Raw genomic sequence first — 16,407 nt, 5'->3', positions numbered from 1 at the left:
CTTTTTTACTGCTATCACTAATTCAGTTAATTCATAGTGACTATGATGATTCCTGTTTTGTCAAGGAAGGCTCAATGTCCACGTGCTGAAACTTGAAACATGGCTCTCTTGAGGACAACTACGACGTGAATTCCTGGCATTGTTCTATCTCAGATCTCACATGAGTACAAATTAACGCATGTTCATTACAGTGAAGTCAGTGTGTTTGTGGCGGAACAATAATCAAATAATGGTATAGCCTAGAATTAGGTCTTATTAATTATATATTAAGTTGTATTCGATTCCAATTTGTTTTTGGGAGTGAAAAAAACCCTCATTTAACTGTTAGGTCTACAGAAAACAAAAGTTTCAGTTTCAGTTTATTTATTTAAAAGAATGGTGGATGCAGTAGTCCTAATTAAGCACAACAACACACGGTAGTGATGATGACTAAACGTCAGCCACATGTTTTTTTTATTGCTCTGAATGTTTCCACTAAAAGAAAATCATGCGAGCAGCGAGAAGCTGAAATGAAATTGCTAGAGAGGCTTCCAAGAGGATAACGCGTAGATGCGTCATAGTTTCTTGTTTATTTGCAAGCATCCTGTTCAGTATTATACATTTTATGACTGATGATTTACAGTGATAGAATAGACATAAAAACATCATTATGGAGGTGAATGTGAATATATTATTGAGAAAGAACATGTTCAATAATCCAAAAATGAAAGGCATCACCTTTTAAATCACAAATGTAGATACATTATGGTGCAAAATACATTTTACGTTACACAGGTGTAAGAAAATAAAAACATCCAGGGGTCTGGAAGATGAAAACGTATTAATTAGAACTAAATATAGTATGCATTTACAAATTAATTTGAATATTTTAAATCTTAAAACATTCCATACTGATATAAATGTGTTCTTTCTGAGCAAAGAGTATCAGTTTTATTGAAATAATGACTAGTTTCAGTAGACACAGGTGAGGGAACAGTATTACAGTTGACTACCTTAATTAAGATAAGTATATATACTTGCAAACTAAAGTAAATAGAACTGTATTGATTATCAGAGTGAGCTTGTGTTGTTGTCTATGCCACAGGCAACTGGATCAGTTAATCACTGTCTAGTTTTATCTGGTTGTTTGTTTTCCTTGCTGACTGAATCTATGAGTCAGAATTTACTTTTTCCAGTCCTTCTGCCACCAATGAGTCAGACAAACCGGTTTAGACAAACCTTAGCTGAACATCACTGTAGAACATCATTGTTACTTTAAAGCATGTCATAATCTGGATATAGCAAAATAAAAACAACATGTTCTATCTGGTCAACTCAGGCCACAGATGTATGCATTTCAAGCAAGTTCTTTCAAAGTGTGTTGACATATATTAGAAGGCTGATCGCCGTCCTGGAGGCCATCTTCATCTGTGCCTTTAGTATCTGCAGAATTCTGGTTCCGAGGCAGCTCCATCAGAGAAACAGACCTCACTGAAGACAGGCGGCTATGCTGGCTGGTTGTTCGCTGTCTTATTACACTTGGTTTCCCCAGAACAGTCCTCAGCTGGACCCAGAAAAAGCTCTGCTCTGTGGGTTGCTGGGGCCACTCTAGGTAGGTTTTGGTATTGAGCATCCTTTTGAGCTTGCAGAATTTACTGGGAAGAGAAGTGGGATCAATGGGCTCCTTCACGACCAGAATGACATCACTGAATGTCTTTCCAATGGCCCGTTGTTGGGCGAAGTAAAGTTCGTAGTTGCACCACACGCTGTTTACGAAGCTCCGCGATAACACGAAGATTACCTTGATGAGGAGAAAATAAAGTTAGGATGCTGTCAGTGCTGGTCTAACACATTTGACAGTTCTGGAGATCCTTCAGCACTTCAGATTTGTCTTTTTGATTTAATTTATTAAAAAGTATTTATTTTATATGGAAGCCCATTTCCACTTCATAATAAAAATAATTAGGTAATTTGTTAAATAAAATCAAATTGTGAAATATAAAGCCAAGAATATAAACAAAGCTGCAATTGCAAGATAAAGTTGTGTGATATAAAGTAAATATACACGCACCTAAAGGATTATTATGAACACTATACCAATACTGTGTTTGACACTCTTTCGCCTTCAGAACTGCCTTAATTCTACGTGGCATTGTTTCAACAAGGTGCTGAAAGCATTCTTTAGAAATGTTGGCCCATATTGATAGGATAGCATCTTGAAGTTGATGGAGATTTGTGGGATGCACATCAAGGGCACAAAGCTCCCATTCCACCACATCAGAAAGATGCTCTATTGGGTTGAGATCTGGTGACTGTGGGGTCCATTTTAGTACAGTGAACTCATTGTCATGTTCAAGGAAACAATTTGAAATGATTTGAGCTTTGTGACTGTGCATTATCCTGCTGGAAGTAGGATCAGAGGACGGGTCATAAAGGGATGGACATAAACAGAAACAATGCTCAGGTAGGCCGTGGCATTTAAACGAGGCCCAATTGTCATTAAGGGGCCTAAAGTGTGCCAAGAAAACATCCCCCACACCATTACACCACCACAACCAGCCTGCACAGTGGTAACAAGTCATGATGATCCATGTTTTCATTCTGTTTAAGCAAAATTCTGACTCTACCATCTGAATGTCTCAACAGAAATCGAGACTAATCAGACCAGGCAACATTTTTCCAGTCTTCAACTGTCCAATTTTGGTTAGCTAATGCAAATTGTAGCCTCTTTTTCCTATTTGTAGAGGAGATGAGTGGTACCAAGTGGGGTCTTCTACTGTTGTAGCCCATACCATACGCCTCAAGGCTGTGCGTGTTGTGGCTTCACTGATGCTTTGCTGCATACCTCGGTTGTAATGAGTGGTTATTTCAGTCAAAGTTGCTTTTCTATCAGCTTGAATCAGTCAGCCCATTCTCCTCTGACCTCTAGCATCAACAAGGCATTTTCACCCACAGGACTGCCGCATACTGGATGTTTTTCCCTTTTCACACCATTCTTTGTAAACCCTAAAAATGGTTGTGCGTGAAAATACTCAGACCAGCCCGTCTGGCACCAACAACCATGCCAATGCTCAAAAGTGCTTAAATCACCTTTCCTTTTCATTCTGACATTCAGTTTGGAGTTCAAGAGATTGGCTTGACCAGGACCACACCCCTAAATGCATTTAAGCAACTGCCATGTGATTGGTTGATTAGATAATTGCATTAAAGGACAACTCAGGAAAATGTTTAAGTTTATTTTGATCATTATATCTTTGTGAGTAGTCTATAGAAAAAAACCCCGAACAGGATTGGTGCTTGCAATACAGAGTTATTACAGTGCCCTCAGCTAAAACGGCAGCTTTAAGGGCATAGACCGTAGACATAAAGGGTGTCTTTGTGCCTCTTAACAGACAGTGTCCGAGAAGTGTCCGAGTTGAATAGTTTTCGATTCTGTACTGCTGATCCGATGTGGACCACTGCTCGTTCAGATACTCGCGCATGCTCAGGATCAGATCGGGAAAATCAGATCAAGAAATTGTTCGCATTTGTGCCTTTCCGAATTGTGAAAATTTGCAGCGAACACTTGACTAACTTACACAGACGCAACACAGTCGGGCAGGTTGAAGAAAAATGCCATTCCGTGGTTAAAGACGGGTGCAGCCACTGTGGAGGTAATGTAAACTTTATTTATCCTTCCATTTGGGGACACCCGGCTTGAGGAAAGATGTGCAGTAATTTAAAATAATTTTGTTTTACACACACGACGCTCTTACCAACTGGACTGCCTTTTTATCGTCTACTGCTGCGTTCCCACAGGACTTCAGTGCGAGATACAGCTAGCCGTCTAAAACAGGAGAATTTAAACAATGGCTAAGTGGCTAAACACATCTCGATGTCATGTGAGGGACCTGTTCATGTTGGACAGACATTTAATTGCATTTTGTGTCTGTTAAGAGGCATAAAGACACCCTTTACGTGTATGCCCCCAAAGCTGCCGTTTTAGCTGAGGGGGGGCTCTGGGCATTAACTGTAATAACTCCCTGTTGCAAGCACCAATCCAGTTCGTTTTTTCTCTCTCTATAGACTGTACTCACAAAGATATAATGATCAAGATAAACTTAAAAATTCGCCGGAGTTATTCTTTAAAGGTCCCATGGCATGGGTTGTTTTATTGTTTTATAATGTGTCTTGGGGTGTACTTGTATTGTTAGTATGGTTTTTACCTCAAAAAATGTCATAATTTAGAAATAAAAGGCATTTTTTCTATACTGATTTTAGCCCTCTGTTTAGAATGCTCTGTTTCAAGAGGCGTGTCTGCTGTGAGTCTTCAGTTAAAACACCCACTGTTGTGATTGGCTGACATCTTTACATTTGAAATGAGATTACGTGCGGAGGGGGCGTGGTTTAGTCAGGCGAGCAGAGCAGCTGCAGCGCTGCCAGTCGAGAGAGAGAGAGAGAGAGAGAGAGAGAGAGAGAGAGAGAGAGAGAGAGAGAGAGAGAGAGAGAGAGAGAGAGAGAGAGAGAACGGAGCTGGGGAAAGATTGCTGAGGAAATGTTATTGTACAGGGCCGTACCCACCATTGAGGTCCCCGAGGTCCGGACCTCGGTAATTCTCCGAGGTGTACATAATAGAAGTTGCAAAATAATAGCTTAATAAGGCGGCGTGTACAAACAGGTGTTCTCGCCTCGCCCGGCGTATGTTTTCAATTGTTTCCAATGGATGCGCCGCACTTTTCAATAGCGCCAATAGCTGGCAGGTTTTGTCCATTTTTACACGTTGAGCGCCCACAGTTCAACTTTGGGTAAACAGCAATGTCCAATCACAGTGGAGGAGAGGCGGGACAAATGCCACAACCACCAAACGGCGCTTCGAATGACTACTGATGTTTGACATCACAACCCTGCAAAAGCGCTTAATAAACAGGGATGCAAACTCGTTTTCTTGACCTGGTTTTCTTTGAAGCCTTCAGTAAATTTACATTTACAACTTTGTTTGTAAAGAAGGGAAATGTTTTTTTTCAAACCCTCCAAAATTCATATTTTGACCTCGGTATTTAGACAATCCTGGGTACGGCCCTGTTATTGTACCGAGTTTTTGAGAGTGCAAGTTTATTTTGTTTGTATCTGAGAGCTCTGAATAAACACGAGTGAACTTTGCAATGTTATTTCTCTCACAAAATGCTTTCACCACAGCTAACAGCAAACACGACATCGACATGATACAGTAAGAGCTTCTGTTGAGCATAATGAGCAGCGTCATTCAAACGTGTGATTGACCAATCTGAACATTATAAAGAGTGTTCTTTGAATGCTCTCTGTAGTTTAATCATTTAAATCACAGATTTGTTTCATGCTGCTAACAGAAAAGAGGTGAAGATGATGGTTTTAGTCACTGGCTTGATTCACTGATGCATCAAGACGGTCAGCTGCAGGACTGACAGTTTTAAACGATTTAGAAAGAAAGTCTGAGTGAACTTGAATGATTAGCTACACATCAGAACTCACTGATCCCAGATCAGGCATTTAAGGGGGGTGAAATGCTGTTTCATGCATACTGAGCTTTTTACACTGTTAAAGACTTGGATTCCCATCCTAAACATAGACAAAGTTTCAAAAACTAATGTTGGACGTTTGATGGAGTATTTCTGTGTTAAAACTTCCGGTTTCTCACAAGTTTCGGAGAGTTTTTTTTGAGTATGGGTTGACTTGACGTTAATAGATCGGAAGGTCCTTGTATGGGTCGTACGGGCTCTTCTCCCGGTAGGGTGTGTGCGCAATAGTTCATAAACCTAATCATGTCCTCATAAACTGCGAGTAAAGACACACAAATGTTGACAGGCCACCAAATACAGTACATACCACAGAGACGGACATCCTGCTGTTGCCGTTTCTCCTGTTCAATTTATTTCAGCCTCTGAATGATTCTGGATCATTATCTGTGATAGCCATTGGTTTCTCCACGCTTGAGGACGTCACCGCTTTGCGCGCTTGTCATTCTTTAGCTCCGCCCACACGATACGCCTCCAGGCGCTCGGTTTTTTCTGGAAAGACTCGGTACAGCCCATATTTCTTTTATAAATATAATAAAACTAAAGACTTTTCGGAGATATGAAGGATGCAATACTACTAGGTACTCAAGATTGACATGAGATTGACTGAAACTGAGTGTTTCACCCCCCCTTTAATGAACACTGTTACTCACTGTTTGTGGCGGTGCTGTTGAATCCATATGGTAAAGACTGAGCTGACCTCGCGACTGATAAACTGAATCCTTACTCTACTAATTATCTGGGTGGGCAAAGAGGAGAATTCAAGATCAGCTCGTCTGAGCTCTCATTTTCTCAAAGGCAGAGAAAGACAGCCAGATCTCATTTTATACTGATCAAAATTTCTAGCGACTTAGGGACACCATTCAGGCTAGGGGAACTCATATTAATGTTGAAAAACCTCATAAAATAACTATTTCATGCCATGGGACCTTTAATGAGAAATTGAACAGGTGTTCCTAATAGAATCCTTTAGGTGAGAGTGTGTGTATACACACACACACACACACACACACACACACACACACACACACACACACACACACACACACACACACACACACACACACACACACACACACACACACACACACACACACACACACAGCGTGCAGAATTATTAGGGACGTTGATTTTCTGATCATATTTTTTCCAATCACATTTTACCAATTCCAAACCACATTAATGTTAATAACTACTATACATGTTGTATTAGGGACATTTTCATTTTACAGATTAAATGAGCCAAAAGAAGAGATATATGAGTATGAAGAGATTTAGCTTGTGATTCTTATTAATTGGGGTAATTTTAAGGATTCTTTAATTGGTAAAATATGTCTGGAAAAAAAAAAAAAACATGATCAGAAAATCAACATGCCTAATAATTCTGCACACAGTGTGAAGCACAACTGTTCAAAAGTTTAGAGTTAGTAATTTAAAAAAAGAAAGAAATTATTTAAATTTATTCAGCAATGATGCATTATTAAATTGATCAAATGTTACAGTAAAGACTTTTACAATTCTATTAATTTCTTTCTAAGTATTGCAGTTTTTTAACCTTTCTATTCATGATTTCCACAAAAATGTTAAGCAAGTATAATATCATAATAATAATAAAAAAAGTTTTAAGACCACCAAATCAGCATATTTCTGAAGTATTATGTGTCACTTAAGTCAGGAGTATTAGCTGCTTTAAATAATTTTTAAATATATTAAAATAGAAAACCAATCTTTTAAATTATAATATTTCACAATATGTATTGTAATCTAAAGCAAACAAATGCAGCCTTGGTGAGATAAAAAAAAAAAGCATTTAAAACAAATCTTACCAGCCTCAAGCTTTTGAATGGAAGTGTATAATGTTGCAACGATTGTGGGATACCAAGTCACAAATCTATAAAATAATGTCGCAAACTGAGATATACCGCTGTCCATACACAACGGTTTTATAGAACGGATTGAATAGGCTTGTAGAATTTGAAGACTTGGGCATTTACATACAAACTACACTTGTAATGAAAGATTCTTCTTTAAAACATTCTGGCCAATCCTAACATTCATTTCAGAACTGATCTTCGCATCATCAAAGAACATAAATGTATGTTTATGTGTGGACGTACCTTGCGACTATTTTCAATGTTTTCAATGATGTTGTCAATGATCCACTTCCCTGGAATGAAATCTCTTTCATGGATGCAGAGGCGGTAAGGAGGCTTAGCGTTCTCTAAACAAGGAAGCAGCTGGTCTCGGACCCACTCTGCATCCGAGTGGCTATAAGAAATGAAAGCATGAAAGGTGTAGTCCACAGTCTGACCTGAACCTTCTTTATGGGCCCTGTACTTGGCTCTGATGATCTGGTATGTGGCTTTAATATACCATGGAACATTGAAAATGTAGCACAGTAGCATGATAGCAAGGACAACAACTGCCGTTATTGACACAGAGATGATGATAATGAGTGTAATATTACAGGCTAAATGACCAGGGAAGTATTGGGATACCATTGTGTCGAGAAGACGCTCGGGATGGTAACACTTGTAGTTGGTTGGCCAGTCTGTGATGTTCAACTTCCCCTTGCTTGTAGTTTCCTGTATGAAGGTGTAGAGATCACAGATACAGTGGTAAGGGTTGTTGCCTGCAGTCAGTTTACGTAGACTAGGCATGTCCTTAAAAGATGTCAAGCTAACAAGTCCAAATGAGTTTCCATCTAAAGCGAGTGTCCTCAAGTATGGATTCCTCCAGCCGGATGGGATGAACTTGATCTTGTTTCCGCTGAGGAGAAGCTCTGTCAGGTTGGATGCCTTATTGAAATAGTCCATGTCTAGCTGGTCTAGGCTGCTGTATGAAAGGTCGAGGAAGATTACAGAAGTGGGGAGGCACTTAAAACAGTCGCTAGTCACACTATTATGATGAGCGATTACTTTGGTAATGGTCTGTCTCCAGAAACAGACACGGCTCCCCGTATATTGCAGCTGGTTGTGGCTCATATCAATTGTTGTCAGCTTGACAAAGCCCTCTGTCAGAGATGCCAAATCACTGAGGCTGGTAAGTCGATTATGGCTGACGTTAAAGGTTTCGAGGTTGTGCAATGAGTTCCTAGTGTCACACAGTGGGTTATAAATATAACTATCCCTCAGATGGTTGTTAGAGATGTCCAGAAGCTCAACATTTTTCATCTCCGGCCACGAGTCACACGGCACACTGTTGAAGTTTACATTCCATACAATGAATTGGCGGACATGATTAAGCCAGGTAAAGCTCCAGTCGAAGCGCATTATATCTGGATTACTGATATCACTGTGTAGAACAAAATCACAAGAGCATAACAATTAGACATTTTTAAAACGTTTTTTTTTTTAATAAACAGATTTATAAGTAGGAATGAGAATTGTAAAGAATTTCTGTTAATGATTAAGATTTTTTCTGATTTGTACTTTTAAGGTATAAATATTTGAAAAAAAGAAGTGCAATACCATTGCCAAGAGAGAGAATCTCATTAGGGCTGTCAAATGATTAATCGCATCCAAAATAATACATAATACATTTCAATTTCTACATAATATTTGTTTGTACTGTGTATAATTATTTACGGTAGTTTGAGAACGGTAAGATTTTTAAATGTTTAAAAAAAAGTCTCTTCTGCTCAACAAGTTTGGATTTATTTTTATTAAAAATACAAAAAAGCTGTAAAATTGTGCATTATAATGTAAAATAACTTTTCTATTTGAACATATTTTAAAATGTTATTTATTCCTGTGATGCAAAGCTGACTTGAGCATAACTACTCCAGTCTTCAGTGTCACATGATCCTTCAGAAATAATTCCAGTACAGTGATTTGATGCTAAAAACATTTATGATTATATCAATGTTAAATGCAGTTGTGTTGTGTTTTAATCACAGAAATAAACTGCATTTTAAAATATAATCAAATAGAAAACAGTTATTTTAAATTGTAAAAATATTTCATAATAATACTGTTTTTGCTGTATTTTGGGTCAAATAAATGCAGGTGTGATGAGTAGAAGAGTCTTCTTTCAAAAACATTTCAAATAGTGATGTTTCCAAACTTTTGACTTGTAGTGTACATGGTACATTCAAATATTTCTTAAATATGTACACATGTATGTGTGTATATAAAATATACATAATTACACACAGTACAAACACATAAATTATGTAAACACATTAATTTGGATGCGATTAATCGCTTTTAATTGTTTGACAGCACTATAATAAATACATTTAAAAGAATTCTTGCAAAAGGTGCATTTACACAAACATGTTTTATGAAAGGCAATGGTTTAAAAGCCTGTAACATTAGATTAATTATTTGAGCATTTTTTTTGTATAACTTACGAGAGAACCAGCTGTTCCAAGGTCAAGTTTGATATACTGGATTCCTGTGTTTTATTCTGTGAACGAGCAAAATCGATGAGCAGCAGCTCCAGGGCTTTGATTGGACTGATTTCTATATTTACCAGAGCCATTCTCATAACTTCCTCATTGAATTTACCTCGATAGAATGTTAGGCGTTGAGTCTTTACATACTGCAGGCCATAAAAAATATCCTGTTTACCAGAATAATATTGGAATTCAAAAAGGTTTCGAAAACGTAGCACATCAAAAGCCTTGTTAGCTAGATCTTTCAATATCATAGGAAGCACATCTGGTTTTTTGTCAATAGCTATATCGAGCCACAAGTTGTTTGTGTGGAGGTTGCTGAAAAACCCAGGTTCATAACTTTTAAAATCAGTACCAGTTTTAATAGCAAATTTGTGCAATAAGATGTTTTTCAACACATAAATGTCACGGCTTCCTAACCTACTGACCAGGGGTCCACCAATAGACAGCTCTTTTAACTGTGTGAAATTCAAAAAAGCAGCACCCAGAGATACTTGTGTGTAAAAATTATTGGACATTTCCAAAACCTTCAAATTTGTGAGCAACTCAAGAGCTTTGAAGGGAATTTCTGTTATAGAGTTATTAAATAAGTTTAGATCCTCCAGCAGAAGGTTTCCGTGAAAGGTATCATCCATAATCTGAGAGATGTTGTTGAAATTAAGCTTGAGGACTCGCAGATGACCAAGTTTGAAAAAATCTTGTTTGTGGATGACCTGTATGGTATTGAAAGACAAGTCGAGCTCTTCCAGAGAGTCAGGCAGTGTTGTTATAGGCACATTGTCTAGCCGGAGACCTTTGCAGTTAGCTGCAAGGCCATCAGATGATATTGTACAGGGCTGACTGGCTTTAGTTGGCTTTATTTGCAGAACTGCCTGGAAGCTGAGAAGTAAAGCCAGCCAAGAAAGCATTCTCACAGGATTTGCTTAGATCTGAAACAAAAAAATATGTCAGTTATTGGGATCCTAAACTCTCAGTTTCATCTTTTCAACTTTCGTGAGAACAGATGCTTAGTGACATAAAAAATGTGTATCGAGCATGCTCACGACATATTCATTTAAATGCTGTTTACATCAAATAATAATAATAATAACAACAACAATAATAAGTAATGTTATCATTACATAACAAAAAGAAAAAAGTTTAAAATGTGTTCACTTTTATTTTTTATTAGCTGTATTTGTTGTTAGCCTGTTTTCTTATTATAATAGTTTGATAAAAATAAGAAATTTTTTCTGTTAAAATAACAACAATAATAATAATAATTGAATAATTGTGTTAACTTAAAAGGATTTTTATAACTATACTCATAATGTTGTTAGCAGAACATTACACATTCTATATCAATCAGTGTCAGTTTTAAGTTCTTGGAAAAATTAAATCATCTTATTTAAAAAACAAAAAAGAGCACAGAGTTTGTCATAGTTTTCTTTATTAAGCACAACAAATTCTAATGTTGAGTTTTGAAAATGTGATCATCAAAAATCAATCCTAATGTAAACAATATTGAAATGATTTTTAAGCTACACAGATCATATTGCATACCACAAACTAAATTAATTTATATCCTTATAAATGAGAACTTTTACTTTTTCAAAATCTGTGTTTGTACTGAATCCTTAAACTTCAGCTGCATGAGTGCGCAATGCTCATTTACAGTAATAAATCTTTTTGCTATGTGACTTAATGCTCAAAACAATATTTCTGCCAAGGAAAGAGGAAATAATTAACCTAATGTAATGCTTCCCTGTAGAACAGATCCTTCATTATTGTCTTAAGTTCCTTGTTGAGTTTCATGAACTGATTCAATGTTTCACCGGCATAGCACGATTTTCTCTTCTTTTTTTCCTTCTTTTTCTTAAAGTTTATGCTAAATTTACCATTGGAGAGTTTTCCAGTCCATATACAGCAACATGATGTTTTGAGTACTGAATAAATATACTCAAAAAGATTTAAGGTTTTATTTTATAGAATTCTCTCACCAGAGCTCTGTTTATGAAATAATGTAAATACAGAATAAACACTTGACACATATATTAAATCAAATTCCTAGAGCATGTTACTCAAACTGAGGCTATCAGCTCAATAAAGACCAAAAAGAGTAACTGATGAATGAGCGGTTTAGAAAATAATTTACTTAGAATAAACATACACTTTCCAATACATAAATGCATTTTCTTGCTCACATGTAAGCTATTTGAAGCATCTTAACTTTATGGTCCAGCATTTAACCCCTTTTTATTTGTAAAACAGAGAAACCTATTGTGCAAATCTCTAAATAAGCAAAAGATTTACACATGAGAAACTCCATTTTACCAGACTGTGTGTTTACTTTATCTTCTTAAGCCACAATTCAATAGTAACCTATCTCAGAATAGCAAACTAAACTAAATACCTCAAGAATTTCAGGGAAATCAAGTTTCAAATTTTGATCAGTTTCACAGTTTGATATAAAAGTGAATACGTTATTAAACATTTGAGTAAAACAATTACTAACAGTAACCCAATACAAAACCTAAACCTATAACGCGTTAAAACATGCATGTTGAAATTCATGAAATTACCTGTTTTTCCTTTTAGCCTAATACTCGGCTATTGTAGGCTAACGTTACTCAGCAAACACAAATCAAGTTTGATTTTAGGAGAAAAAGCTACACCTGAGGGGCGCAACTTCGCGAAAGATGTTTTCGACCAGTCAACAAGTATTTGGAGAACATATCACCGCTTTGTTGGGTAGGTCATCGCAATGACACTAGAATAAATATTGTGGCAATAAAAACGAGCAGGAACGACGAGGACTGGGACTGGGAGAAAAACGATGTTTATAAAAGTTGCTAGAACACGAGTAAGATGTGATTCATTTGATAAACGTATAAAGACAAACAAACGCACACCTACTACAAACACTGGTGGTGTAAGTTATACAGACTAAATGGTTTGAAATCGTAGTTAATTTTGCAAAAGGCAGATATATCACGCTTTCATCGTCGTGATTTCATACTTTATGCATCCTTGTGGGAAAACGTCTGCATAGCTCTATTCAAATTAAGGAAAAATAACGACTTACCTCAGACGTTCCCGCAATGAGCATTTTATCATCAGTGTCAGAGGAAGTCCAAGCACATCCTATCACCTTTCACGGAGTTTCTAGCTTCAGTCTGTACCTGGTTGTACAACGCACAGTACAAGTTGTAGGCTACTACGGCGATGAACCGCCCAGTTGATGGTTCAGTTTAGAGGGGGTATTCCAGAAGTAACGTGACATAATTTACATGGGCATGAGTAAGTTGGATAACCTCAACTTTCTGTTCCCAAAACAGCGGTAACTTTCAGGGTAAGTAACCATGGCAACTCACTCTCTGAACATAATATACCCTGGAGTAGGTTATGGGTTAGTTTGCAAAAGTATTCAGATGTTTTTTTTTGTTTTTGTTTTTTAAATAATTAATATAACCATAACCATATAGTTATTAATATACGTTTCTTTCAGTTACATACAATATAATATACAATATTACATATCAATTCTAAAGAATTATAATAAAAATAAGTTTACATGTTAATGCAATCAAAATATATATAATTTGAATTGCATTAAAATGTAAACTTATTTTATTTAATTTATTATTTATTTTATTGTCATATCACACGTGGATCTGCATTCAAATACTTAGCACCAAACAAACAATATTATCATTTTTCTCAGTGAATAATGAGTACTTATTAAACGAAGACATTGAAAAAATTATTGCACAACCACCAAATAGCCTAGGTGGCGATGTGCACTTATGTAAATCGCCATTAAATAAAAAGGGAGGAAGTAAAATGACTCGTTTTTTCTTAGCGTCTGTTTCCATGGTGAATCATCGATTTGTCTCTTGAGAATGTCTTGTGTTAAGTGGGAACATACTCTGAGTTGTCTAATTTCACACTTGTAGTTCGGTTAGTTTGGTTCGTTATACCAGAAAGTATACCAGAAATGGGGCTGGGGGCTGTAAACTATTTAATAATAATAATAAATTATGGTAGAAATGTAATTTTGGGTGAACTGTTCCTTTAAAGATCTGTGGCCGCTAACACAATGTTTTGATTCCTGAGCCCTACACACCCTCGGGCTCCAGAAGAAGGCACTGCAATTAAAACATTGTCTGCCTTTGCCAAAGACATCTGCTAAATTATCATGTTGACACATGTTGTGTGCTTTTAGCCAAGGAAACTATGGCAAGCCAATTTGACTTTTATTAATTTACAGGATATGAATTCTAGATATCAACAATTCAATTTTCACTAGTTAAAATGCTAATTCTTTAGCCTGGCAAGCCAGACCCACATCAAGATGTTTGGTCTGGAAACTCACCATTCACTGTCAGAAAAAAAGGTACATTGCTGTCACTGGGGCAGTACCCTAAGGTACAAAACCGAAAATATGTATACTAATATGTACCTTTAAGATACTACGATGTACCTTTAAGGTACTAATATGCGCTCTTAAAGTACTAATATGTACCATTTAGGGGTGAGTAAGGTACAATGTACCTTTTCACTTTTGTACCTTACGGTACCCAGTGGTGGAATGTAACGAAGTACAAATACTTTGTTGCTTTACTTAAGTAAATTTTTCATGTATCTGTACTTTACTTAAGTAGAATCAATAGTGTATACTTTTTACTTTTACTTCGTTACATTTTTCAGCAAATATTTTACTTTCTACTCCACTACATTTCTACAATGTTCCGTTACATTTTCGTTACATTTTCTGATCAGTTTCAGGGCTCGAGATTAAGGCTTGTTCGGATAATTAATGGATAATAGGCTAATGTATTAACTGACGGTTGCGCTGTTGACAATCGTGCAGCCTCTCGAGAAGAAATGGAAACAAACCAACGCCGCTCATACAGAGAAACTCAATAACATACTGAAGTAAATATTCAAAACCTGAAGGTTTTTATATTTTATAACATGTAATACAGTTAAAAAAACAATACATGACACGACCAAGAGTGCTGTTTTCCTGAATACCATCACGACTGAAAATGTGACACTGATTTCATGACAGTTCCATTAGCAATGAATTAAAATTAGTCACTTACAATTCAGATGCAATATAAACTGCTTTTGTTCTATTACAGCAGCAAAAATAGTTCCAAGATCAGATCAGATCATATTTCCACATCAGAACTACAACGCATCTCACAGCAATAGTGTGTTAATGAATGATTCAGCGTTTGAATGAATCGGTTGAATCAAAGATTTAATGACCTGTTCGTAAACGACTGCCTCATTCATGAATGAATCAGCTGTTTGAACGAATCGACTCAGTGACTCACTCATTAGGACCTGCCGCCACCTACTGTTAGTTTAGTTTCATGTTTAAACATTCTTTCCAACGTTTCTTATTTGTATTAAAAATATTATTTAAAACAATCTCATAACATTATTTAATGCAGTTGTAATTTGTCAGTGTAAATTATTTAATTTAACAACCCTATAGCGTTATTTTTTTTTATTGCTCAAATTTAAGAATATAAAAGGAAAGCTGAAGCATATCCTATATTTAAGATTAATCCTGATAAATATGAAGATTTAAATACATCAAAGCTGATGAAAATGTTACTTCTGATTATTGATATTCAGCTCTGCAGATCACCCTGATATTGTGTCAGAATGTAAACTGGGCAACAGATGATACGCACAATTAGCCTAAATTAACCCAGAACTAACTTATTTAAAACGCCACAGCCCATACTGTTTTCTTCTTTTTAATTATTAGAATATAGACATTAAGAGAATAAATTGTTATACAAGTACTTTTAATACTTAAAGTACATTTAAAATCAAGTACTGATTAAAGTCAAGTACAAAAACACAATGCATAGCAAATAACAGACAATAAAAACACAGTGGCCTCGCAACACCAGTTACAGAGTAAAAAAAATAAAAATCTTGAGTACCTATAGAGTAGTATTGCAACCTTCATATCTCCGAAAAGTTTTTAGTTTTATTATATTTATAAATGAAATATAGGTTGTACCGAATCTTTCCGAAAAAAACGAGTGCCTGGAGGCGTATCGTGTGGGCGGAGCTAAATAATGATGAGCACGCACAAAGCGGTGACCTCCCCAAGCGTGGAGAAGAAAACGCTACCCTAAATCGGATTCAACTAATACATATATGATCCAGAATCAGATCTGGAGGATTAAATAGATTGAACAGGAGACGCAACAACAGCTGGACGTCCGTCTCTGTGGTATGTACTGTATTTAGTGCCCTGTCAACATTTGTGTGTGTTTACTCACAGTTTATGAGGACATGATTCGGTTTATGGACTATTGTATGCAACTGAACCTTAGCAGTATCAAGCAAAACGGTTTTGCGCGTCAGACTAGTGTAACGTCATTATACATAGAACAACAATGGCCGTTAGCGCATTTGAATGACGAAGCACGCTTTGTGAGAACGCTAGTTTTATGTTTGGGTGGTTTTACAATAACGTTAAACAAA

The 16,407-nt window shown here is 36.5% G+C and overlaps 1 protein-coding gene across 1 annotated transcript; it reads right to left on the bottom strand.

Annotated features, from left to right (window-relative positions):
- Nucleotides 1–420: 420 nt before the first annotated feature.
- Nucleotides 421–13,117, bottom strand: tlr18 (toll-like receptor 18). Its single transcript, XM_067448517.1, has 4 exons — nt 12,974–13,117; nt 9,865–10,838; nt 7,628–8,804; nt 421–1,780 (listed from the first exon to the last, which is right to left on the bottom strand). The coding sequence occupies exons 2-4, from the start codon at nt 10,815–10,817 to the stop codon at nt 1,337–1,339; spliced, it is 2,574 nt and encodes an 857-aa protein (XP_067304618.1). The 5' UTR covers nt 10,818–10,838; nt 12,974–13,117; the 3' UTR covers nt 421–1,336.
- Nucleotides 13,118–16,407: the final 3,290 nt, after the last annotated feature.

This window comes from Pseudorasbora parva, chromosome 7 (genome assembly GCF_024679245.1).
Source record: "Pseudorasbora parva isolate DD20220531a chromosome 7, ASM2467924v1, whole genome shotgun sequence".
Classification (NCBI taxonomy): domain Eukaryota; kingdom Metazoa; phylum Chordata; class Actinopteri; order Cypriniformes; family Gobionidae; genus Pseudorasbora; species Pseudorasbora parva.
The sequence above is the reverse complement of the archived record's forward strand: the minus strand, read 5'-3'. Positions and strand labels throughout refer to the sequence as shown.